The sequence below is a fragment of the Pseudoliparis swirei genome, chromosome 2 (assembly GCF_029220125.1).
Source record: "Pseudoliparis swirei isolate HS2019 ecotype Mariana Trench chromosome 2, NWPU_hadal_v1, whole genome shotgun sequence".
NCBI lineage: Eukaryota > Metazoa > Chordata > Actinopteri > Perciformes > Liparidae > Pseudoliparis > Pseudoliparis swirei.
Window position 1 is genome coordinate 22,472,149 of NC_079389.1, and position 24,782 is coordinate 22,496,930.

The window sequence follows — 24,782 nt, forward strand, 5'->3', positions numbered from 1 at the left end:
GCATGGTTGAATGTACTTGTTGGGTTGTACTCACATGGTTGAATGTACTTTTTGGGGTAGTACTCAAATGGTTGAATGTACTTTTTGGGGTTGTACTCACATGGTTGAATGTACTTTTTGGGGTAGTACTCACATGGTTGAATGTACTTTTTGGGGTTCTACCTCCTTGGTTGAATGTACTTTTTGGGTTATACTCACTTGGTTGAATGTACTTTTTGTGGTTGTACTCACATGGTCGAATGTACTTTTTGGGGTTCTACCTCCTTGGTTGAATGTACTTTTTGGGTTATACTCACATGGTCGAATGTACTTTTTGGGGTTCTACCTACTTGGTTGAATGTACTTTTTGGGTTATACTCACTTGGTTGAATGTACTTTTTGTGGTTGTACTCACATGGTTGAATGTACTTTTTGGGGTAGTACTCACATGGTTGAATGTACTTTTTGGGGTTGTACTCACATGGTTGAATGTACTTTTTGGGGTAGTACTCACATGGTTGAATGTACTTTTTGGGGTTGTACTCACATGGTTGAATGTACTTTTTGGGGTAGTACTCACATGGTTGAATGTACTTTTTGGGGTTCTACCTACTTGGTTGAATGTACTTTTTGGGTTGTACTCACATGGTTGAATGTACTTTTTGGGGTAGTACTCACATGGTTGAATGTACTTTTTGGGGTTGTACTCACATGGTTGAATGTACTTTTTGGGGTTCTACCTACTTGGTTGAATGTACTTTTTGGGTTATACTCACTTGGTTGAATGTACTTTTTGGGGTTGTACTCACATGGTTGAATGTACTTTTTGGGGTTGTACTCACATGGTTGAATGTACTTTTTGGGGTTGTACTCACATGGTTGAATGTACTTTTTGGGGTTGTACTCACATGGTTGAATGTACTTTTTGGGGTAGTACTCACATGGTTGAATGTACTTTTTGGGGTTGTACTCACATGGTTGAATGTACTTTTTGGGGTAGTACTCACATGGTCGAATGTACTTTTTGGGGTTCTACCTACTTGATTGAATGTACTTTTTGGGTTGTACTCATATGGTTGAATGTACTTTTTGGGGTTGTACTCACATGGTTGGCTTTACGATCATTATGTAACGTATCATAAGCATGTCAGAATGTCACAATGTCAAACTGTTCCTTGATTCCAAAACATGATGTAACAATACACACGTTTACATGCACCTAATAGTTTTGTTTTTCTTTTGCTCTGATTTCACTGCATGAGTAAAAGGTGAGCGCACCTTTGACGAGAATGCCCGGTAGTTCAGCAGCGTCGTTACCCTGATGTCCGTGAGCTCATCTCTGGTGAAAGAGCTCCACGGCAGAAAACAGAAATCTAGACAAAAACAACACGAGACACATCGAAGCAGCCATCTTGGAGGTCTTCAACCAGTCAAGAATTATGATGCCAGTGCTTCCACCCAGTGTCCAGTTGACATTTCTATCATGCTATGGCGCCACCCAGTGGACACATGCACGCACACACACACACACCTTTGACAATGAGACAGAAAACTACAAAGAAGGAGGTTCTTTATGAACAAAGAGTAACAAACCAGCAGGTATATGGAGTACGGAGAGGCAGCCTATACAGAAGCCTTCACATCACGTTCCTCTATGGACGATGCTCGCCATGAACTCCTATCCGGATGCAGCACAGGGTTAGCACTCAACGGGGGGGCGAGCGGCTCGCCAGGCCACGGCAGATGCATTGTGGGATTGTTTCAGCCGGGAGTTTAACTCTGTGAAAGAAAAAGATCGGAGAGTCTAGAATGTAAAACGTGTGATTAGAGGGTTTAATAACGCAGCAGGGTCACCTGACCGCAACAATACTCGTGTTTTTCTGCTACTTTACTCGAGTGTTTTAATGTTCCGCAACATTATACTTCATTTGATACAATGTCCGCTAATTTTTATATATTCAGAATAATAATATAAACAATATAAACAAATAAATTATAGGTTTGGACTATACTTTATCGATACCAGTAAATCAAATATTTAAAAAGGAGCTCAACCTTTATGTCTTAATTATAATCTAATAATGTTGTACTTTTACTCTTGGTACTTCTTGTTGACAGTATGCAACATATTAATGTGTTAAATTATACAATGACCAAGACAAGGAAAAGTTGAAAGACTATCTTTGACATTAATGCTACGGACAGAACATTGAGTACCCGGGTAACGTTACTCATGCTTATCCCAGCTATCTATCCATCTTATAGAAACCATATTTCCTGTTTCTATAAATTTCCACTTTAAGTTGAGTCCTCAACCTGGCAACCCGCATGAGCTCTTGACTCTCGGGAGGACAGAGACGACTCTCTCATATTGTTTTCATCTCTGCGATCCCCGTTTTTAACCGTTAGCCGTTAGTTCATTTGTAGGCTATGTTTTGATGCTAAATAATTTGTTACCCAAGTCACTTTTTTTACGATGGAAGACGGTACCGTCTCGGTAGAAACCGTCTCAGCCGAGCTACGCAACGGTTTGCGGTGATCACGTTTTGTATTTCAATATAATCCACCTGTACATAACACATGGAAAACCGACCTAAACGCAAAAAAAAGTGAGGAGGGTGAAGCTGTACCGTGCTGAACTTCCCCATTATTATATTTTACCAGTCTTAATTTCAGATGGGCAGACGGGAATTTGAGAAAAAAACAGTCGTCTTTATGGGAAACTATTAACAACTTTAACAAGACAGAAACACAGACCTCTGAAAAGCTGATGTATTCAGGCGTTTTGATGAAATAAAGTATTTTTGTACCTCATGAAGGCCCCCCGAGGGCTAAGGCTGAAATACTAGAATGCAGATCTCACTTTGTCAGTTGAAATGTAAACGTAAAGGATGAAATCCTGAAAGGAATCCGGCTCTTTGAAAGATAAATGAGACCTAGAGCCCGTTTCGGGACCTCGAACTGCAACCGGATTCTGCTTTTGGGCCTCGATCACTTCTGGATATTCAGGATTACCTTCAATTGTTAGAAAGTTGGGTTTTGTTTTAAAGCACTTTTGTTGCCATGAACTGAGGGCAGCGAGTGTGTTCCTTCCAAGAGAATCAACTTATTCATTCGATATTTAACAATATAGAAACATCAAGATGAAAACCAACCAACGACTGTTTTCCTGCAAATAATATTAATAATAATATTCTGCAATCAGTTAAAAAATAAAAATATAAACACAAATGTAAAGACTGATGATTTCTGCACTAATCCGGTCAACCACAAGCACCATCAGTTGCTTCGCAGTACATTCAGCAGTAACTTGTAACCAGCAAGTACTTTTCATATTTATTTTGAACAACACAAAGTTTTTTCTGAGTATAAGCAGATGATTAAAACATGTCGCTCTGTTGTATCGTTTCCCCTTTGAGCAGATGAAACTGAGATGAAACGCTGCCGTTTCACGGGTACCTGAACGCATCTCATCGCTGCTGCATTGAAAACACAAAAGTATGAACAAGTTCAGATTTGCATCTCGGGCTGGGTATCGCTCGTAGCAGAGCCATACTTTAAAACTTTCTCGGGGTGATCGACTGCGAGCAAAAACCACAAATATATATTTGATCCGTGCCCGAAAAGGATGAAATGCCGGTAGTTACGTTACTCCTTGGTTCTGGGTTATTCCGTTTCCACAGAACTGTGGCTTTCCTTTTTTTTATACATTTGCACCATTCTGTATCCCCGGCTGCATGAAAATGAATGCTAACTATTGCGAGCGCACTAAATGCGTGGGGATGCAAAATGGGCCAGAAATGGGGCATTGTGAAAGCGGTTGGTGAAAGCAGAGGACAGCACTTGTGACGGCAGAACACATTCTACATTTTTCTTCTTTTTTTTTGTTTGTACATTCATCAGTAGAAACAAGACGAGTAAAACGGACCCTTCCGTCTAAATCAGAGACCGAATCAACGGCCGCATGAACTATTTTACAAGATGAAATGAACCCGAGCGTTACGGCCGGTTACTCGACACAGTGGCTGGTAAAAACGGGAACCGGGAATTCTCGACAGGTTTGGGTTCAAGAAAACTGATTTGTCCCCTGATTACGAACCCGTCTGGTGAATTTACATGCAGGTTTTCCCTGATTATTCTACGTATTTTTGTAAACTACATAACCTCTTTTTTTGTGTGTGTAAACAGTGAAACATACAAATTGTAGGGTTCCAACCTCCGTGTTCCCGTGTACCGGTAGTCCATCGCTTTCTCTCCTGGGATTATTCACTGATGTTTTTTTGTGTTTTTCCCCCACATGGACCCAAGTTCATTGTAGTTCACGACGGCACAGTTCATCTTTAGATCCGTCGGTGACTTGGATGTAAACGTCGGGAATTTTTTTCACGACGCTATTCACAGCGGAAAAACTCAGTCCAGCAGCTGTTTAGCGACTCCACTTCCGTGGGTAGGCCTCGCTTCTCCGGGGCAACGGTGAACATTTCAATCTAAACATAAGTCCTGAAATAAATATACATATAATAATAAATGATTAAAAAAAAGGTATATCACAGCAAAGGTTTGACGCCGTTGCATCCGATCTTTCCAAGTAGCTTTCCAGTGTTGGTGGTTTAAATCGTAGCCACAGTTGTTAACGTGCGTTATGCTTCAATCTTTTTTACATTTTTACTTTGTTGAAGAGGATTTCTCACGAGAGACTTCGACAAGCAAGGAGGATGAACGTTAGCAAGAAACCTCCTTCAGAAAACGCCACACATTCATTATTAGCATCGTTACGCCAAACATCCATGCTATCAAGGGGGAGACACAGATTTCATTCGTGAAGTTTTTCTATTTTAGCTCAAAGAAAGTCCCAAGTCGAAGCGATATTTAGCGAGACATCGACCGCAGGATAAGAACCGCAACTGAACCGACATTTACCGACTCCTCTGATGTTAATTAGGATCCGTCCGCTTCTTTTTGAAGCAGTTTAGACTCATTAGAAAAGGAACATTGAGTTGCAGTTACGTTTATTTGTTTGCAGAAATGGAATATAGATATATAAGTATGTTCACTCTCGTGTATAATCACCTGAAACTACGAAGTGCTATGAGTTTGTTACCCGAGAAAGAGCCTTTTTTATATATATATATCTGCATAAAGGAGCGCTTAGTCTGCCGTGTACCTACGGAAGCCCAGAAAGGCCAAACCAAACTTGTTGCATGCCTCGGTGGTTCTCCGACACGCCCGGTTTCAGTTGGTTACAATCTGCGACCTCGCCTCTAGATGGCGCCATAACCTGCACACTGCAGCTTTATATCCTCTGTGAGAGTTTCTCCCGTGACAAGGAAATCCGATCAAAGACGTCGTTGGCGTTTTTTGCTCTTTTTCTTTCGCGATTTACCATTTCGTGTACACCTGTGGGGTCAAAAGCTTTTTTTTATATATGTTCTGACGCGTTAGCTACAACATGTTAGCAGAGCGTGGGACTCTGCCGTTGCCCCAGAGCCCCTGAGCAACAGGCTGAATGAAACTACACACATTTAACACAATGGTCTCCTGCCTCCAATATAACATTTGTCCCTGAAAAAATAAACATTACAAATATAAACTAATATGTTGACATTAAGCCCACTCACAGTGTGTTTCTTCTAAATGCTAATTTCCTCAACTTTTAGGTTCTTTGGGTTCTCGTGGGGTTCTAGGCGGTTACCGGGGGAACAAAAGATCAAATTAATGTGTTAGTCGGCAATTAAATATCAAAACAACCATGAATTTGAATTATTTCTTCTGCCTCGTGGTCCATTACGAAGACATAGATCTCTCACGTTAATAACCACTAAAGATCGTGAAATGCTTATAATACAGAGCAGTGTTGTTGTGGGCGTGGCCCTCGGGGCTCCTGCCCGTCACAGCGTGTTGCCCAAGCTGCCGCTCACCAGCCCCTTGATGTTAGTGACGGGCCGCACGTCGTGCAGCTGTCTCCGCCGGTCGATGAACGTGGCCAATCGCGTCGTGTCCAGCGGCGTCTTGGAGTACTCCCCGCCGTGCGCGCCGCCGCGGCCCACCCACGGGTGCTGCAGGCAGGAAGTGGCGCTCGGCCTCTTCCTGGGATCCTGCTGCAGCGCCGAGGACACGAAGTCCCTCGCCGCCTGGCTCACGTCGCGGAAGTACTCGTCCGGGAAGCAGAAGTCCAGGCGGCAGATGTTGACACAGGTCTCCTCCGGCGACTCGTCCAGGAACGGCGACACGCCGCTGAGCATCACGTAGGCCAGCACGCCGACGCTCCACACGTCCGTGGCGACGGAGACCGGCGTCCCGCGGACGAGCTCGGGCGCGGCGAACTCCGGGTTGCCGAGCAGGAGGTGGACGTAGCGGCGGTGGGCGGACAGCTGCACGGCGTCGCCGAGGTCGATGAGCTTGATGCCCGGGGTGGGAGAGTGGAGGTCCACCATGATGTTCTCAGGCTGCAGCACAGAGATTCAGTCATTACCAAGGCATAACAACATTTAACACTCATTGATAGGTCAAGTCACACACACACACACGTACACACACACACACACACACACACAGACTTTTCACCTTCAGATCCAGGTGAACCACTCTGCAGGTGTGAAGGTGCTGCAGGGCCTCTAGTGTCTCTCTGATGAAGAACGCCACCTTCTCCTCCATCAGCTCATCGTGGGCGACGAGGTAATCGAGTAAACGGCCATCCTCCAGCCTGACGCACACAAACACAGAGAGTCACATTTAGATGAAGCTTTAATAATGTCATCTAAAGTAAGTGGTGCAGCAAAGGGAACACAACAGCTGCAGAGACAAACAAAGAAACTATGAATGGGGCCAAAATAACCACAAAGAGACTCACAACTAACACAAAGTGACTTAAAACAACCCCAAAGAGACACAAAACGACAAAGACTCAAAACAATCCCAAAGAGACTTACAATAACCACAAAAAGACTCAAAACAACCACAAAGAGAATCAAAACTATAACAAAGAGACTCAAAATTACCATTAAAAAACTAAACAACTATAGAGAGACCGAAACAACCCCAAAGAGACTCAAAACAACCCCAATAAGACACAAAACAACCACAAAGTCTCAAAACAAACCCAAAGTGACACAAAAATACAACAAAGAGACTCAAAATGACCATTAAAAAACTTTAAACGACTATAAAGAGACCGAAACAATTGGAAAGAGTTGCAAAACAGGTTAGAAGAGACACAAAAACAGATGCAAAAAAACAACAACAACAACAAAACTGTTCACAAAGTGATGCGTAAGGACACTAAACAACAACAAAAAGCGTCTCGACAACAATTCGGGGAGACGCACTGCTCCAGGACCAGCATCAGAGAGGTGGGAGACTCGTAGGTGTCCAACAGCGCCACCAGCTGGTGATGCTGTACGTGTTGGAGGACGTCCGCCTCGTGGGCCACCTGCTCCTTCTTCTGCATCTTCTTACTCACAAACTTCACCGCCACCTGAACACAATAAGTGGTTACAGGTGGTTACAGGTACACTGTACCTTTAAATGATCTCAACACACCTGAAAATCAACACTAATATCGCAATATTATAATACAGGTAAAATAAATCAAGCATTCTGATTGGTTGAGAGTGAGTCACGGGGGTGTATTTTAAATGTAACTTTTATAAAAATGAGCAATGTGAATGAATGAGATCTAGCTAGGCTAACAAACGGGACCTTCCCAATGCTGTTTGTCTGTTGCTTAGCAACAGCCCCACACACAGGGACTATTTTCTCTCGGCTACTGAAATGCGATACACACCGTTTTGGTCAATAACGTACTGTCAATAATGTATCGTCAATAACGTACTATCAATAATGTATCCTCAATAATGTATCTTCAATAATGTACTGTCAATAATGTATCCTCAATAATGTACTGTCAATAATGTGTGGGGCCCTCAGTAACACTGGACATTGATATTTATTTTATTGTATTTGTATTGTTATTGATTGTTAATATTGTGTCATTATTCTCCTGGTGCGTGTATGCATGTGTGTGAAGGGTTAATAATGGTACAGGCACTCAGGTCAGCTCAGGGGTCCTTCTGGATGAAAGCGAGGGAAAACCTTCCGCTAGTAGTTAGCCAGATAGATCCACAGCCTGCAAGTCTGCAGTGATGTTGCTGAGTGTTCTGTTTCTGTGCTTTCAGGTCAGTAAACGTGATTAACTATATAAAGGTAGCGACAGGGATCATCGTCAGTAATCCGAATATGTAATAGGTAATATGTGAATGTATGTCGGAGTTGCGTGAATGTGATGATGTGTCGAAGGGTATATAGTGCGTCAGTCATGCTAGCGAGTGAGGAACAGTAGTAACCACCTGTAACCTGTGAGAATGAGAGTTGTGTGAACGTGCAGAATGTCGCCAGGGTGAATGGAGTAGTTAGAGTGATAGAGTAAGCCAATGTGTTGTTTGTATGTATATGTATAAAGTAGTTAGCCAGATAGATCCACAGCCTGCAAGTCTGCAGTGATGTTGCTGAGTGTGTTCTGTTTCTGTGCTTTCAGTTTCCGTGAGTTGATATAAACCATTCAAAAACCATACACGCCTGGATGTCATATGTCCAAGTGTGCAACAAATATTGGAGGCACCGCTGGGATCATTAACGTCGGGCTCATTGTGACAAGGAGCGGGATTTGACGGAGACGTCCGCGCGCAGCTACGAAGACGGTCCGCGCGCAGCTACAGGGGGCGCGGCTTCATCAGACACCATGGAGCTTGAGGAGTTGGCAGAGACCGTGTCGCAGAGACTGTGGTTGATGCAGCTGAGTCAGCTCAAAGAGGTGTGTCAAGAAGCTAAAATCAAAAGTGGTAATGTCATAACAAGACGAGCATTAATCAGACAAATAAACGAATCTATGGATGATGTCATTAATGATGAAGATCAGGAAAGTGCAAGGCATTTCCTAAGGACAATGTTGGAAACAGTTGATCAGATAAATGGAAATACTGAAAGCACAGAAACAAAGGAAAGTACAGAAAATACAGGATCAGACAGTCAGAAAGTAACTGATGAAGTGAGTTTGGCTGAAAAATATTCACAGCTCCAGCTTTCTAGTGAAGCTCTACATGATGAAGTTAGGAGGCTGAGCGACAGAATGAGCGACACCTCCAAGATCAGGTCCTGCTTCGTCAAATGTGTTATTTTCTCCTGTGAACAGACCACCAGAAGTAACCATTAGGAGAGAGTTCAAGATCTGTGGCCAGATTGGGGAAAAGGACAGAAAGACAGACTCTCATACACAAATCTGACGCACCAGATTGATAAAGGTCTCCGCGGAGGACACAGTGAGGCTGAAGTCATGGAGGCTGTGATCAAATCAATTAGTCCGGGTTTGAGTATTCGAGATATGCTTGAGATTAAAGTGACCTCACCCTGCCACAGTTGAAATCCATTTTAAAGGGGCACTTTAAAGAGGAAAGCTCTACTGACCTATACCACAGGCTAGTAAATATAACACAAGAGAGTCGTGAGTCCCCTCAAAACTTCCTCTTTAGAGCCATTGAGTTGAAAGAAAGACTTTACTTGCTTCAAGAGAGGGAGAGTCAGATGAACAATACAGTCCTGAGCTTATCCAGAAGAAATTCTTGAGGTCAGTTAGTACTGGGTTGTTAGGCGACCACATCAAGTTTCAGCTTAAGCCTTATCTTGATGAACAGAGAGTGACAGATGAAATACTCATTGACAGGATGAACGAAGCAGCTAGTGTAGAACTCGAGAGACAGTCGAAGCAAAGTAGGAGCAGTAGCAGTAAATCACCAAAAGTGAATGAACTACGGACAGAAATGCAGCCCAGTCCTCAGCATCAGGGTGCAGTCAAAGCTAGAGTTGGGTTTCAGGATCAGTCTGCAGAGGTTGTGAAGCAGTATTATAAAACACCTGCTGTCACCAGTCCAAGAGACTCAGAACTGTATGAAACAGTCAGATTGCTGAGGGAAGAAATGGCAGAAATGAAGAAAAGCCTAACTAACTCCCAATGGCCCAAACGCCAAGTCAGAGGTACTACGAAGAGAGGATGTAGAGCGTGTCAGGAACAGGGAACAGGTGATCAGTGTGAACACTGCTTTAAGTGTGGTCAGACAGGGCACCTTTCCAGAGGCTGTAGAGCAGATAGGAAATTTGACCACTTAAATGTGACGATCCAAACAGTTTCACCCCCAGAAGCATTAGCTCCAAGCCACACAGAGCCAGATGAAAAGGTGCACGAGCTGTTGTGTGACCGTATCAGGCAGCTGGAGGCGGAGTTGGAGAAAAGTGGGAAGACTGAACAGACAGTTGGTGCTACCTATGCTAGCCATCTCTCACTACGTCGCCAAGCCAAGCTGAAGGCCCTTATTGGAAGAAAGTGTATGGTGGACTGTTTCTTTGAGGGAGTAGCAACACGAGCACTGTGGGACACAGGTTCACAAGTCACGATTATCAACGAAGTTGGAGGAAATGCTGTCTCCCACATATCCGGCTACGGAGCATGAATGAACTCTTGGATGAAGATGAGACTCTTGTTGGCAAAGCAGCAAATCAAACACCCATCCCCTTTGCTGGCTGGGTTGAGCTGAAGTTCAAGTTGGCATCAAGTAAGGGTCCTCAACCAGAGCTACTCGTGCCAGTGCTTGTTTCGGACCAGCCAGGTGTAGCAGACCCACCGATTATTGGCTACAATGCAATCGAGCATCTTGTAATGAGTGGAATGGAGCAGCATCCAGAACAGACACCTGTTGTGGTAAAAGAAGCTTTCTCCATTGACTGTAAAAAAGCAGATGTGTTGATCCATCTGATACAGAGTCGTGACCAGAATGACCGGGAAGGAGTGGTAAAGCTTGGGAGGCTAAAGACAGTGATTCCAGCAGGTCAGACCAGAGAGGTGAAGTGTAGTGTTAGGACAGGTCCCCTCTATACAAAACAGGAAGTTCTTTTTGAAGCTGAGGAGATCCCAAAGTGGCCAGAGGGCTTGAACATTACTGACACTGTCATCTGCCTGCAGAAAGGAAATTGGTCAAGAGTGGCTATCCCTGTCACTAATGGAAGCAAACAAGACATCACTCTCTTCCCTCGCACAGTGTTGGGAAAGCTGCAACAAGTCAAAGCTATATATCCAGTGGATGTAAAACCAGTTCATGCTAGTGAGCTAACAGTCAGAACAGCTTGTCAGAGAATCACGGCAACATCAGACAGCATTCCTGAGAAGCACCAAGAACAACACAGACAGGGGAACACAGTCCAAGAAGATGGATGGGACCCTCCAGTATCAGTTGATCACCTGACTACAGACCAGCAGGAACAAGTTAGACAAATGCTACGGGAAGAATGTGTGGCATTCTCAAAGGGCGACAGTGATGTGGGATGTATCCCATCTCTGCAGTTGAAAATCCGATTAAGTGACACAACTCCGGTAAGACGCACCTACATCTCTGTACCCAAACCGCTTCACAAGGAGGTGAAGGAGTATTTGGAGGATCTACTGAATAGAGGATGGATAAAGAAGTCACGGTCCCCATGCTCTTCACCAATTGTCTGTGTGCGTAAGAAAGATGGAAGTTTGCGTTTGTGCATAGATTACCGTGAACTGAATCAAAATCGATTCCTGATCGGCACCCTATTCCCAGAGTACAAGACATGCTAAACAGCCTGAGTGGAAGTGCGTGGTTCTCTGTGCTGGACCAAGGCAAGGCTTACCATCAGGGTTTCATGGAGGAGAATAGTCGACCGCTTACTGCTTTTATTACACCATGGGGCTTATATGAGTGGGTACGGATCCCTTTCGGCCTGTCCTCAGCTCCAGCAGAATTCCAGCGCAGTATGGAGGAATGTCTTACAGGTCTCAGAGATGAAACATCACAGCCGTACTTGGATGACAATCTTGTCCACAGCAAATCCTTTGAAGAACATCTTCAAGATTTGAGAGAAGTGCTGCGTCGTTATCAAGCACATGGAGTAAAGCTGACAGCTAAAAAGTGTGCAGTGTTTAAAGACAGGGTGAGATTCTTAGGCAAGATTGTGTCAAAGGATGGCTATTGCATGGATCCAGCAGAAATAGCACCAGTACAGGCACTAAAGACCGCAGATCTGAGACTGTCGGCGACTTGAGGAAAATGTTAGGATTCCTGTCGTACTACCGGCCATACATCCCAAACTTTTCACGCATCGCCAAGCCGCTGTACAATCTTCTGTCTACTGAGAAAATGCCAGGTAGTCAAGTTCAAGGATCAAAAGCAACCAGGAGCAAGGAGAAAACTAAGAGGTCAGCTCAGCACTCCTCAAACCAGCTTATCGTCTGGACAGAACAACATCAGGAAGTGCTCTGCCAGCTCCTGGAGCACCTTTTGCGTCCACCACTCCTAGGTTACCCAGACTTTGAGAAACCATTTGTGTTACACTGTGATGCTTCTCAGCAGGGGCTTGGTGCAGTACTTTATCAAAGGCAGCAAGGCAAGTTGGTTGTCATCGGTTATGGGTCGAGAACACTAACCGCTCCAGAAACTAACTACCACCTTCACTCTGGAAAGCTAGAGTTCTTAGCCATGAAGTGGGCAATCTGTGAAAGGTTTAGGGATTACTTGTACTATGCACCTTCTTTTGTTGTCTACACAGACAATAATCCCTTAACTTATGTATTGACAACAGCAAAGCTGAGCATACGACACACAGGTGGATTGCAGAATTAGCCGACTTTCCGTTCTCAATCAAATATCGGCCTGGAAAAGCCAATGGAGACGCTGACGGCTTGTCGCGAATGCCGCTGGACATGGAGCAATACATCCACACATGCACACAGGAAATGGAGCCCGAGGTGATAACAACAGTCACAGATGCACTGCAACTTGAATTCCACGAGCATGAGCCCTGGATGTGTCCAGTCACTATCACTGCAGCATGCAATGAAGTAGAAAAAGAACGAATAACATCTCCAGTGGCTGAAGTATCCATTGAAAACCTAAAGAAAACACAAGAGGATGATCCAGTCATTGGCAAGGTAAGAGAATATGTCATCACAGGACAGTGGCCTCATCTGGGAGGAAAAGACAGACGCAATGACATCTCTCTTCTAGTGAGGGAGAAAAACAAGCTGTACATCAATGAAGATGGTATCCTGTACAGAAAGTCAGTGTCTCGAGCGCAACTAGTGTTACCTGCAGCATTCCATCAACTGATCTATAGGGAGCTACATGAGGAAATGGGACACCTCGGCGTGGAGCGAACACTCAGTCTGATCCGAGATCGATTCTATTGGCCTCATATGCAAAAGGATGTGGAGCACTATGTGATCAAGGTGTGCAGCTGCATCAAGCGGAAAAGACCGAACAAGCCAACCAGAGCACCACTGGTTAATATAGTGACTACCTACCCTTTTGAGATGGTCTCAATTGACTACTTGCATCTGGAAAGCTGTAAGGGAGGATATGAGTATATCCTAGTTGTGATGGATCACTTCACGCGTTACGCGCAGGCATACGCATGCACCAACAAGTCAGCAAAAACTGCCGCTGAAAAGATATTTGGTGACTTTGTGCTCAAGTTTGGATTTCCTGCCAAGTTGCATCATGACCAAGGCAGAGAATTTGAGAATAAACTGTTTTCCAAGCTCGAAGAATACTGTGGCATCCAAGGTTCACACACAACACCCTACCATCCAGCTGGAAACGGTCAAGTGGAGAGATTTAATCGAACACTCCTTTCTATGCTCAGAAATCTGACAGAAGATGCAAAGTCAGATTGGAAGAACTCCTTAGCTAAGGTTGTGCATGCGTATAACTGTACACGAAGTGAAGCAACAGGATATGCCCCATACTACCTTCTCTATGGTAGGAACCCTAGACTTCCTGTTGACATGATGTTTGGCCTGAAACCAACTGACCAGGGGGCTTCTCACAATGAATATGCAAGCAAGTGGAGAAGGCGGATGCAGGAGGCATACAGGCTAGCATCGCAGACAGTCCAGAAGGAGAACAATAGGCGAAGAAGCACTATGACCAAAAAGCTTATGGAGGCGAGCTACACCCAGGGTGTAGAGTACTGGTGCGAAACTTCAAAGACAGAGGAGGACCAGGAAAACTCAGATCCTATTGGGAAGAGAGAATCCATGTGATAACCGAGAGGAAACATAAGGACAGTCCTGTCTACGTTGTACAGCCAGAGAGAGGCCCAGGAAGGACCAGAGTACTGCACAGAAATCTGTTACTGCCCTGTGACTTCCTGCCTGTGGAAGAAGATAAACAAGAGAAAGAGAAAATGAAAAAAAAGAAGTTGAACACAGGTATAACGAAGAAAAAACAGCAAAAACAGAAGGACAGAAACTCTGACAGTAGCTCGGAGGACGAGAAAAACTGGAGAGTCATCACCACACGACCAGCAGAACCTCTTCAACATGTTAGCCAGCTGAGAGCAAAAGCAGAGGAATTCCAGCCACAAGCCACTGTCAGAGAACTGGAGCAAACCGCCGAAGAAGAGGAGGGTCCAGTAAGAGATGATGAAGGCAGCATGGAACCAGAGGTGGAGCATGGAGAAAGAGGGGAAGCTGAGCAATTGTCGTCATCTGATGGAGCAGACGAGGTCAACGCTGGACAAGGGTCGTCGTCATCTGATGGAGCAGACGAGGTCAACGCTGGACAAGGGTCGTCATCTGATGGAGCAGGCGAGGTCAACGCTGGACAAGGGTCGTCATCTGATGGAGCAGGCGAGGTCAGCGCTGGACAAGGGTCGCGTCATCTAATGGAGCAGACGAGGTCAACGCTGGACAAGGGTCGTCATCTGATGGAGCAGACGCGAGGTCAGCGCTGGACAAGGTGGGATCTGATGGAGCAGGCGAGGTCAGCGCTGGACAAGGGTCGTCATCTGATGGAGCAGGCGAGGTCAGCGCTGGACAAGGGTCGTCATCTGATGGAGCAGACAAGGTCAACGCTGGACAAGTGTCGTCATCGGATGAAGACGAGAGTGATCCTGAGTTGCCATCGGCTCACCAGAAAATATCGCTACGAAGAAATCCACCCAAGACACTAATTTACAACAGACTAGGTCATCAACATCAGTATCCATACAGAAGTAATGGAAGAAAAGGATTGTAGTTCACATTTGGTTTGTTTGTTGTGAAAGAGTAATATGAGACACGTGTTCATAAGTGTTTCGCTTAAAAGAAATAGGAAGTTAATAGGTCAGTGTACAAGTCCATGAGTGTCAATAAGGAGTACTAGAACTCAGACCACTTACCATGAAGAATAATACAGGGATATGTGAAACATACAGTATTGCATGTGGGTCTGTGTGATGGGTTATGGGTAGGACATAAGGTCAAAACCTTTCAGTCCAGGATACATAGCCGCCAGACTAGCGGAATAGCGCATCAGATATCACCCGGCCAGTGGTGTCTGCTGCTAACCCATGACATAAGCGAGAGATGAATGTCATGTCAAAGACTGTTATGCAGAAAGTATCCTGAAAGGCTGACTCTCATAGAGCCTACTGCCATAACTCACCGGTTGAAGATTTAAATACTCTGGGAAATCTGGAATGTCGGGTCGACATTCATTTTGGAGGGGAGAGTGTGGGGCCCTCAGTAACACTGGACATTGATATTTATTTTATTGTATTTGTATTGTTATTGATTGTTAATATTGTGTCATTATTCTCCTGGTGCGTGTATGCATGTGTGTGAAGGGTTAATAATGGTACAGGCACTCAGGTCAGCTCAGGGGTCCTTCTGGATGAAAGCGAGGGAAAACCTTCCGCTAGTAGTTAGCCAGATAGATCCACAGCCTGCAAGTCTGCAGTGATGTTGCTGAGTGTGTTCTGTTTCTGTGCTTTCAGGTCAGTAAACGTGATTAACTATATAAAGGTAGCGACAGGGATCATCGTCAGTAATCCGAATATGTAATAGGTAATATGTGAATGTATGTCGGAGTTGCGTGAATGTGATGATGTGTCGAAGGGTATATAGTGCGTCAGTCATGCTAGCGAGTGAGGAACAGTAGTAACCACCTGTAACCTGTGAGAATGAGAGTTGTGTGAACGTGCAGAATGTCGCCAGGGTGAATGGAGTAGTTAGAGTGATAGAGTAAGCCAATGTGTTGTTTGTATGTATATGTATAAAGTAGTTAGCCAGATAGATCCACAGCCTGCAAGTCTGCAGTGATGTTGCTGAGTGTGTTCTGTTTCTGTGCTTTCAGTTTCCGTGAGTTGATATAAACCATTCAAAAACCATACACGCCTGGATGTCATACAAATGTACTGTCAATAATGTATCCTCAATAATGTATCTTCAATAATGTATCCTCAATAATGTATCTTCAATAATGTACTGTCAATAATGTATCCTCAATAATGTACTGTCAATAATGTATCCTCAATAATGTATCGTCAATAATGTATCCTCAATAATGTACTGTCAATAATGTATCGTCAATAATGTACTGTCAATAATGTATCGTCAATAATGTATCCTCAATAATGTATCTTCAATAATGTACTGTCAATAATGTATCCTCAATAATGTACTGTCAATAATGTATCGTCAATAATGTATCTTCAATAATGTACTGTCAATAATGTATCGTCAATAATGTACTGTCAATAATGTATCTTCAATAATGTACTGTCAATAATGTATCGTCAATAATGTATCTTCAATAATGTATTGTCAATAATGTACTGTCAATAATGTATCGTCAATAATGTATCTTCAATAATGTATCCTCAATAATGTACTGTCAATAATGTATCGTCAATAATGTATCCTCAATAATGTATCTTCAATAATGTACTGTCAATAATGTATCCTCAATAATGTATCTTCAATAATGTACTGTCAATAATGTATCGTCAATAATGTATCCTCAAAAATGTATCTTCAATAATGTATCGTCAATAATGTATCTTCAATAATGTAACTGTCAATAATGTATCGTCAATAATGTATCGTCAATAATGTATCGTCAATAATGTATCTTCAATAATGTAACTGTCAATAATGTATCGTCAATAATGTATCTTCAATAATGTAACTGTCAATAATGTATCGTCAATAATGTATCTTCAATAATGTAACTCAATAATGTATCGTCAATAATGTATCGTCAATAATATACTGTTCAACAGGACATTATTGACGATACAGTACTGCCTCGAGTACCTTATTGCTTAAATGAAATACACTTCAATGGAATTTAAAATTAAAAACATCTGGAAATCCCAAAATAGACACATATAATTTTAACAATATAATAAACTCTTTTTTTACACTGACAAACTAAAACTTTGAAAAATACCGTGAAAAGAAAAACACAGAAATCGAGTCACCGTCACTCTCCATGAGTTCAACAACACAGTCATTCTTTTAGGGGACGGCCTACCTCTTTCTTTGTAGACTTGTTGAGACATTTCCTCACCACTGAAAAGCGCCCCCTGGTGGCACAAATAGAGACAAGAGAGGCTGAATTCAAAGAAACACAAACTACGAACAGCTGAGCGGGAGCTCCGTAGTTTGCGACCGGTTACCTTCCAATCTCACAGATCTCGGAGAAGGTCGTCTCAAAGTTTTCTTTCCACTGGATCCCAGTTCCATCGTATCCAGAGTCTGGACGCGAGAGAGAGGGGACACTTTAAAGAGCGAACGCTTTTTATTTTCACGACATTTCTCTTTAATAGTGTGTCATTTGTTCTGTCCCACACAAAATATATATTTCATTATATATACAAATATTTATATAAATATATATACAAATATTTATATATAAATGTATACATAAATATATATAAACAAATATTAATATAAATATATATATAAAATATATTTAGAAATAAAAATATTTATATAAATATGTAAACTATGATATACATATATAGTTATATAAATATATATAAACATTTTAGATAAATATATAGCAAACAACGTATAGAAATATAGTTATATAAATATATGTACAAATATTTATATATATATATATATATATTTATATAAATATATATATAAATGTATTTATAAATAAAAATAATTATATAAATATATATACAAATATTTATATATATATAACATTATATAAATACATATAGTTATATAAATATATCTAAATTATATTTATAAATGTATTTTCATAAATATATATTTATATGTATAAAAATAGTTATATATATATTTATATTTAAGCGGGCAATCAGACTTTTAGTTTAGTCGAATAATCTGTGGATGTGTCTTTGATCTATAAATAGTTTGTATTATTAAGATTAGCCGTTTAGCTAACCGTGTCTTCCACACAGACATCAGGTTAATATCGAAAAATCTGTGTGCGTGGGTTTTCATGCCTTGTGAGGACAAACATCGGCTAACAGTCACATTGTGGGGACTGGCCTTCCTTACGGGGACACAAAGTAAATCATTACATTTCAGTGTGTGTGTGTGTGTGTGTGTGTAGACTTACTGGTGCTGGGCAGCTTGATCATGTTCGAGGGCTCGGACGGCGGGCCGACCCCCCAGCGGTTGGAGGCTCGCACTCTGAACTGATAGTGACCTCCGGGGATCAGAGCGTCGATCTGAACGCACTCCTCCCTGCTGCTCGCCACCTGCTGCCAGAGCAGCGAGTCTGAGGGGGGAGAGGGGGAGAGAGGGGGAGAGAGATGGTGAAGCAGCGCGGGATCATGGGAGTTGTGGTCCTTTAGAGCGTGGCCTCGTTCAGGAGGGTTTTCTCTACAAATCGAACCGCTTTTTTCTCCGATAACTGAAAATCCAGACGTCCGACAACTAAAATCCTTCGTCCGTTTAAAATAGTAAAAAAAACAAAAAACATATTCTAACAATTTGGCTTAAAGCTGGATAATAACTTAATGCAGTCGAGGGATCTGACACATTACGGATTTCTCTGGGTTAGAAAAACATTCAGAAATTGTAATACCGTATATATTCACCTTTAACCTCTAAAAAATACATAATATTAATAATCCCCCCCCCCCCCCACACACACACACACCTTCCTGCCGGTACTCCACGGTGTAGCTGCTGACGGCACAGTGAGCGGATGAAGCCGGAGGCGGCCAGTGGATCATCACCGCCGTGCTGCTGGCCTCCTGGGCCACCGGCCTCCCGGGGGATGCTGGGATACCTGCAGGAGATGGGACACACACACACACACACACACACACACACACACACACACACACACACACACACACACACACACACACACACACACACACACACACACTTCATCAGACCTCTGTTTTAGTTTTTTTTACCCATCTTGATTCACTCATCATTAATCCTGCGCTGACTAAAGCCACAGCTTTCACGAAGGTGACTCGTGACCCCGTCACCTTGCACTTTGATGGAGGCGGAGGAGGAGGCGGAGCCGTGGTCGTTAACGGCGACGCAGGTGTAGATGCCGGTGTCCTGAGGCATCAGATTACAGATCTTCAACAAGATGTCGCCCGTGTCCCTGCAGAGGAGGAGGAGGAGGAGGAGGAGGAGGAGGAATGAGCAGGAAGTGGGAGAAGGTGAAGTGAAGAAGAGAGACTTCCCGCGGCGTTTACCGGATGTCGATGGTGAAGCGGTTGTTGCTGGTCACCGGGTTCTGGTCGGGACCCTTCAGGGTGATGGAGGGTTTGGGTCGCCCGCAGACTTTACAGCAGAGGACCACGGTCTCCCCGAACGCACACACCACGTCCGACAGAGCGACCAGGAACTCTGGAGCCACTGCAGGCCGAGAAACAGTTCAGGTTTAAACGTGTTCTTCAGATGGGAGCAGGTCCTCTGCATTGGGCCATACCGTGTGTGTGTGTGTGTGTGTGTGGGGGGGGGGGGGTCTCTGGTTCTATTCATTCCCCTCATGTCATACCAGGAGACCTTGTGGTCTCAGATAATAAACCAAAATACCAAATATGTATATATTTGCACACATATGTATATATATATATATATGTATAAATATGAATATATGTATTTATATATACAGATATTTTTATAAATATGTCTACATATATATTTATATAAATATATTTATATAAATATATATATTTACATAAATATATATATAAATATATAAACATATTTATATAAATATGTATGTAGATAAATATTTAAATAAATATGTGTATATATATTTATATAAATATATAGATAAATATATACATATTTATATATATATGTCAATATATATTTATATAAATATATATATACATATGTATTTAAATATTTATCTATATACATATTTATATAAATATGTTTATATATATTTATATAAATTTATATTATTATTATCTATATTACATTTTTTCCTCTCCTGTATTTTTTTAACGTTTGTCAGACATTTTTTAGTAGTTATAATATTCTTATCATCCGAAAAACTCATTCATGTTTTCATCAGTTTAATTCTTCTCCAAACACTCCAAACACAAAAGGTACATGTCACTGAAACTCGGTTGTAATGGTTCACTTCGGCCTCTTGTGGCCAGAATGAGTATTACATCATCACATCTAAAACGTGCGTATTTGATGACCTCTTGGGTCTCTTACCTTCTTGGATGAAATTTGGGTTGAGAAGCTGGAAAACAGATCGGGTCAAAATGTAAACGTTTGGCTGAGGTTATTCTAGTATTTATAATAGTATATAACTAACTGCATTATATGTTTTATAATTAAAACATAATCTGTAACTCCAAGTCCTTTAAATACCTCCATGCCCGTTTTGGGGTCGAGGTCGTCGTCGCAGTCTGACTCGTCTGAAGTGTGAACGTCCTGAAGGAGGTGAAGAGGAAGGTAGGAGAAGATGTGGGGGTTAAAAAAGGGGGGTGGGGAATAAGGGAGGAGTTAAAAGGACACAAGGAAGACAGGAGGAATTGTGTACGAAAGGAAGAGAAGAATGTGGGGATGAAGAGAGAAAATGGGTACATTGAGAATGGAGAAAGAGCAAGGAAAGAGGAAAGGAAGAAAGGAGGAGGAAAGGAAGAGCAGGGGAAGAGGAAAGGAAGGGCAAGGAAAGAGAAAAGGAAGAGCAACGGAAGAGGAAGGAAGACCAGGGGAGGAGGACATGAAGAGCAGGGGAAGAGGAATGAAAGAGCGAGTAAAGAGGAAAAGAAGAGCAGGGGAAGAGGAAAGGAAGAGCAGGGTAAGAGGAAAGGAAGAAGAGGAGGAAAGGAAGAGGAAATGAAGCATGAGGGAAGAGGAAAGGAAGAAAAGGAGGAGGAAAGGAAGGGAAGAGGAAAGGAAGAAGAGGAGGAAGGATAAAATATCCAAACTCTTAAAGTACGAAGAAGTTTCACAACAAAGATGGTGGCGGATCCTGATCGTTTGATTGGCTGACAGGCGTCTCGGCTTTGATGCTTCCTCATCTCAACCAGGATTAGATCTTTTGGGGGAATTTATTAAACTACAAAAAAATGGCAGCAAACAGTTTCCAAATAATTCTGATAAATTGATGCCTAGAATGATCCATACGGTCGAGGATCTCTCCGGGTCCAAGAGCACTGCAACAGATACTAACACCAGAGATTCAATAAATAAATAAAATATAAAAGGAAAAGATACAAAAAAAATATGTGCATTTAGCGTCAAAGTCTATTTCTCCTCACAACGCTTATATTCACCTTTAACCTCTAAAAATACATATTAATAATCCCCCACACACACACACCTTCCTGCCGGGCTCACAGTGTAGCTGCTGACGGCTGGTGGTGGACAAGCCGGAGGCGGCCAGTGGATCATCACCGCCGTGCTGCTGGCCTCCTGGGCCACCCTGACGCAGGATGCTGGGATACCTGCAGGAGATGGGACACACACACACACACACACACACACACACACACACATACACACACACACACACACACACACACACACACACACACACTTCATCAGACCTCTGTTTTAGTTTTTTTTACCCATCTTGATTCACTCATCATTAATCCTGCGCTGACTAAAGCCACAGCTTTCTGAAAGGTGACTCGTGACCCGTCACCTTGCACTTTGATGGAGGCGGAGGAGGAGGCGGAGCCGTGGTCGCACGGTGACGCAGAGCAGTGGTGAATTAACGGCGGCATGTGTAGATGCCGGTGTCCTGAGGCATCAGATTACAGATCTTCAACAAGATGTCGCCCGTGTCCCTGCAGAGGAGGAGGAGGAGGAGGAGGAGGAATGAGCAGGAAGTGGGAGAAGGTGAAGTGAAGAAGAGAGACTTCCCGCGGCGTTTACCGGATGTCGATGGTGAAGCGGTTGTTGCTGGTCACCGGGTTCTGGTCGGGACCCTTCAGGGTGATGGAGGGTTTGGGTACAGCGCCCGCCAGACTTTGTGAGGACCACGGTCTCCCCGAACGCACACACCACGTCCGACAGAGCGACCAGGAACTCTGGAGCCACTGCAGGCCGAGAAACAGTTCAGGTTTAAACGTGTTCTTCAGATGGGAGCAGGTCCTCTGCATTGGGCCATACCGTGTGTGTGTGTGTGTGTGTGGGGGGGGGGGTCTCTGGTTCTATTCATTCCCCTCATGTCATACCAGGAGACCTTGTGGTCTCAGATAATAAACCAAAATACCAAATATGTATATATTTGCACACATATGTATATATATATATATATGTATAAATATGAATATATGTATTTATATATAGATATTTTTATAAATATGTCTACATATATATTTATATAAATATATTTATATAAATATATATATTTACATAAATATATATATAAATATATAAACATATTTATATAAATATGTATGTAGATAAATATTTAAATAAATATGTGTATATATTTATATAAATATATAGATAAATATATACATATTTATATATATATGTCAATATATATTTATATAAATATATATATACATATGTATTTAAATATTTATCTATATACATATTTATATAAATATGTTTATATATATTTATATAAATTTATATTATTATTATCTATATTACATTTTTTCCTCTCCTGTATTTTTTTAACGTTTGTCAGACATTTTTTAGTAGTTATAATATTCTTATCATCCGAAAAACTCATTCATGTTTTCATCAGTTTAATTCTTCTCCAAACACTCCAAACACAAAAGGTACATGTCACTGAAACTCGGTTGTAATGGTTCACTTCGGCCTCTTGTGGCCAGAATGAGTATTACATCATCACATCTAAAACGTGCGTATTTGATGACCTCTTGGGTCTCTTACCTTCTTGGATGAAATTTGGGTTGAGAAGCTGGAAAACAGATCGGGTCAAAATGTAAACGTTTGGCTGAGGTTATTCTAGTATTTATAATAGTATATAACTAACTGCATTATATGTTTTATAATTAAAACATAATCTGTAACTCCAAGTCCTTTAAATACCTCCATGCCCGTTTTGGGGTCGAGGTCGTCGTCGCAGTCTGACTCGTCTGAAGTGTGAACGTCCTGAAGGAGGTGAAGAGGAAGGTAGGAGAAGATGTGGGGGTTAAAAAGGGGTGGGGAATAAGGAGGAGTTAAAAGGACACAAGGAAGACAGGAGGAATTGTGTACGAAAGGAAGAGAAGAATGTGGGGATGAAGAGAGAAAATGGGTACATTGAGAATGGAGAAAGAGCAAGGAAAGAGGAAAGGAAGAAAGGAGGAGGAAAGGAAGAGCAGGGGAAGAGGAAAGGAAGGGCAAGGAAAGGAAGAGCAACGGAAGAGGAAGGAAGACCAGGGAGGAGGACATGAAGAGCAGGGAAGAGGAATGAAAGAGCAAGTAAAGAGGAAAGAAGAGCAGGGGAAGAGGAAAGGAAGAGCAGGGTAAGAGGAAAGGAAGAAGAGGAGGAAAGGAAGAGGAAATGAAGCATGAGGAAGAGGAAAGGAAGAAAAGGAGGAGGAAAGGAAGGGAAGAGGAAAGGAAGAAGAGGAGGAAGGATAAAATATCCAAACTCTTAAAGTACGAAGAAGTTTCACAACAAAGATGGTGGCGGATCCTGATCGTTTGATTGGCTGACAGGCGTCTCGGCTTTGATGCTTCCTCATCTCAACCAGGATTAGATCTTTTGGGGGAATTTATTAAACTACAAAAAAATGGCAGCAAACAGTTTCCAAATAATTCTGATAAATTGATGCCTAGAATGATCCATACGGTCGAGGATCTCTCCGGGTCCAAGAGCACTGCAACAGATACTAACACCAGAGATTCAATAAATAAATAAAATATAAAAGGAAAAGATACGAAAAAAATATGTGCATTTAGCGTCAAAGTCTATTTCTCCTCACAACGCTGCACTGAATTGAACTTTGACCTGTCAACCAGCCACACGATGATTGACAGGTCAAAGTTGACACAAAGGAATTTGTAAACATAAAAGGTTGGGAGCGCTCCACCATGTTTTAGTCCGGTTAACACAGCAAACAAACAAAAAATAAATTTAAAATCAAACTAAAACTACAAGTCACAGGATTGTGCCTCTACACATGCACAAGGAGGGAAACAATAAATCACAACGCAAAAAAACAAAAAGAAATCAAGACTTTATTTTTCCAAACAAAAGGGATTAAAGTAAAAATTCAAGCAGAGTTCTGGATGAAAAAGGTTCTCAACAGTCTATTGAAACCGGGTTTTACCTGAACCCACTAATCTGTAATATCAGCTCAGGGGGGCGGGGCTTAGAGAAGGGTCAGTTATATATATATTAGGGCTGTCAATCGATTAAAAAAAATTAACTAATTAATCGCACGTTTTACGATTTTATTAAATTTGATGTCGCTTGATTAATACAATCGCAATTACAAGTTAAAAGTTCATTCTTTTTAAAGAGACAAAACTTCACACAGTTAATGTGTTTTCAAGGGGGCCTACATATACACAGTGC

General features: G+C 42.3%; 1 protein-coding gene across 1 annotated transcript in view; it reads right to left on the reverse strand.

Annotated features, from left to right (window-relative positions):
- Positions 1-1,137: 1,137 nt before the first annotated feature.
- Positions 1,138-24,782, reverse strand: part of kalrna (kalirin RhoGEF kinase a) — a 151,787-nt gene continuing 128,142 nt past the window's right edge. The window contains exons 57-67 of the mRNA XM_056439154.1: positions 23,306-23,368; positions 23,147-23,174; positions 19,516-19,678; positions 19,300-19,421; positions 18,957-19,088; positions 18,411-18,572; positions 17,491-17,569; positions 17,346-17,397; positions 7,305-7,453; positions 6,544-6,682; positions 1,138-6,425 (exon numbers count right to left, since the gene is read on the reverse strand). Coding sequence (XP_056295129.1) covers positions 5,868-6,425; positions 6,544-6,682; positions 7,305-7,453; positions 17,346-17,397; positions 17,491-17,569; positions 18,411-18,572; positions 18,957-19,088; positions 19,300-19,421; positions 19,516-19,678; positions 23,147-23,174; positions 23,306-23,368 — 1,647 coding nt within the window. The 3' untranslated portion in view covers positions 1,138-5,867. The remainder of the gene's footprint in view (positions 6,426-6,543; positions 6,683-7,304; positions 7,454-17,345; positions 17,398-17,490; positions 17,570-18,410; positions 18,573-18,956; positions 19,089-19,299; positions 19,422-19,515; positions 19,679-23,146; positions 23,175-23,305; positions 23,369-24,782) is intronic.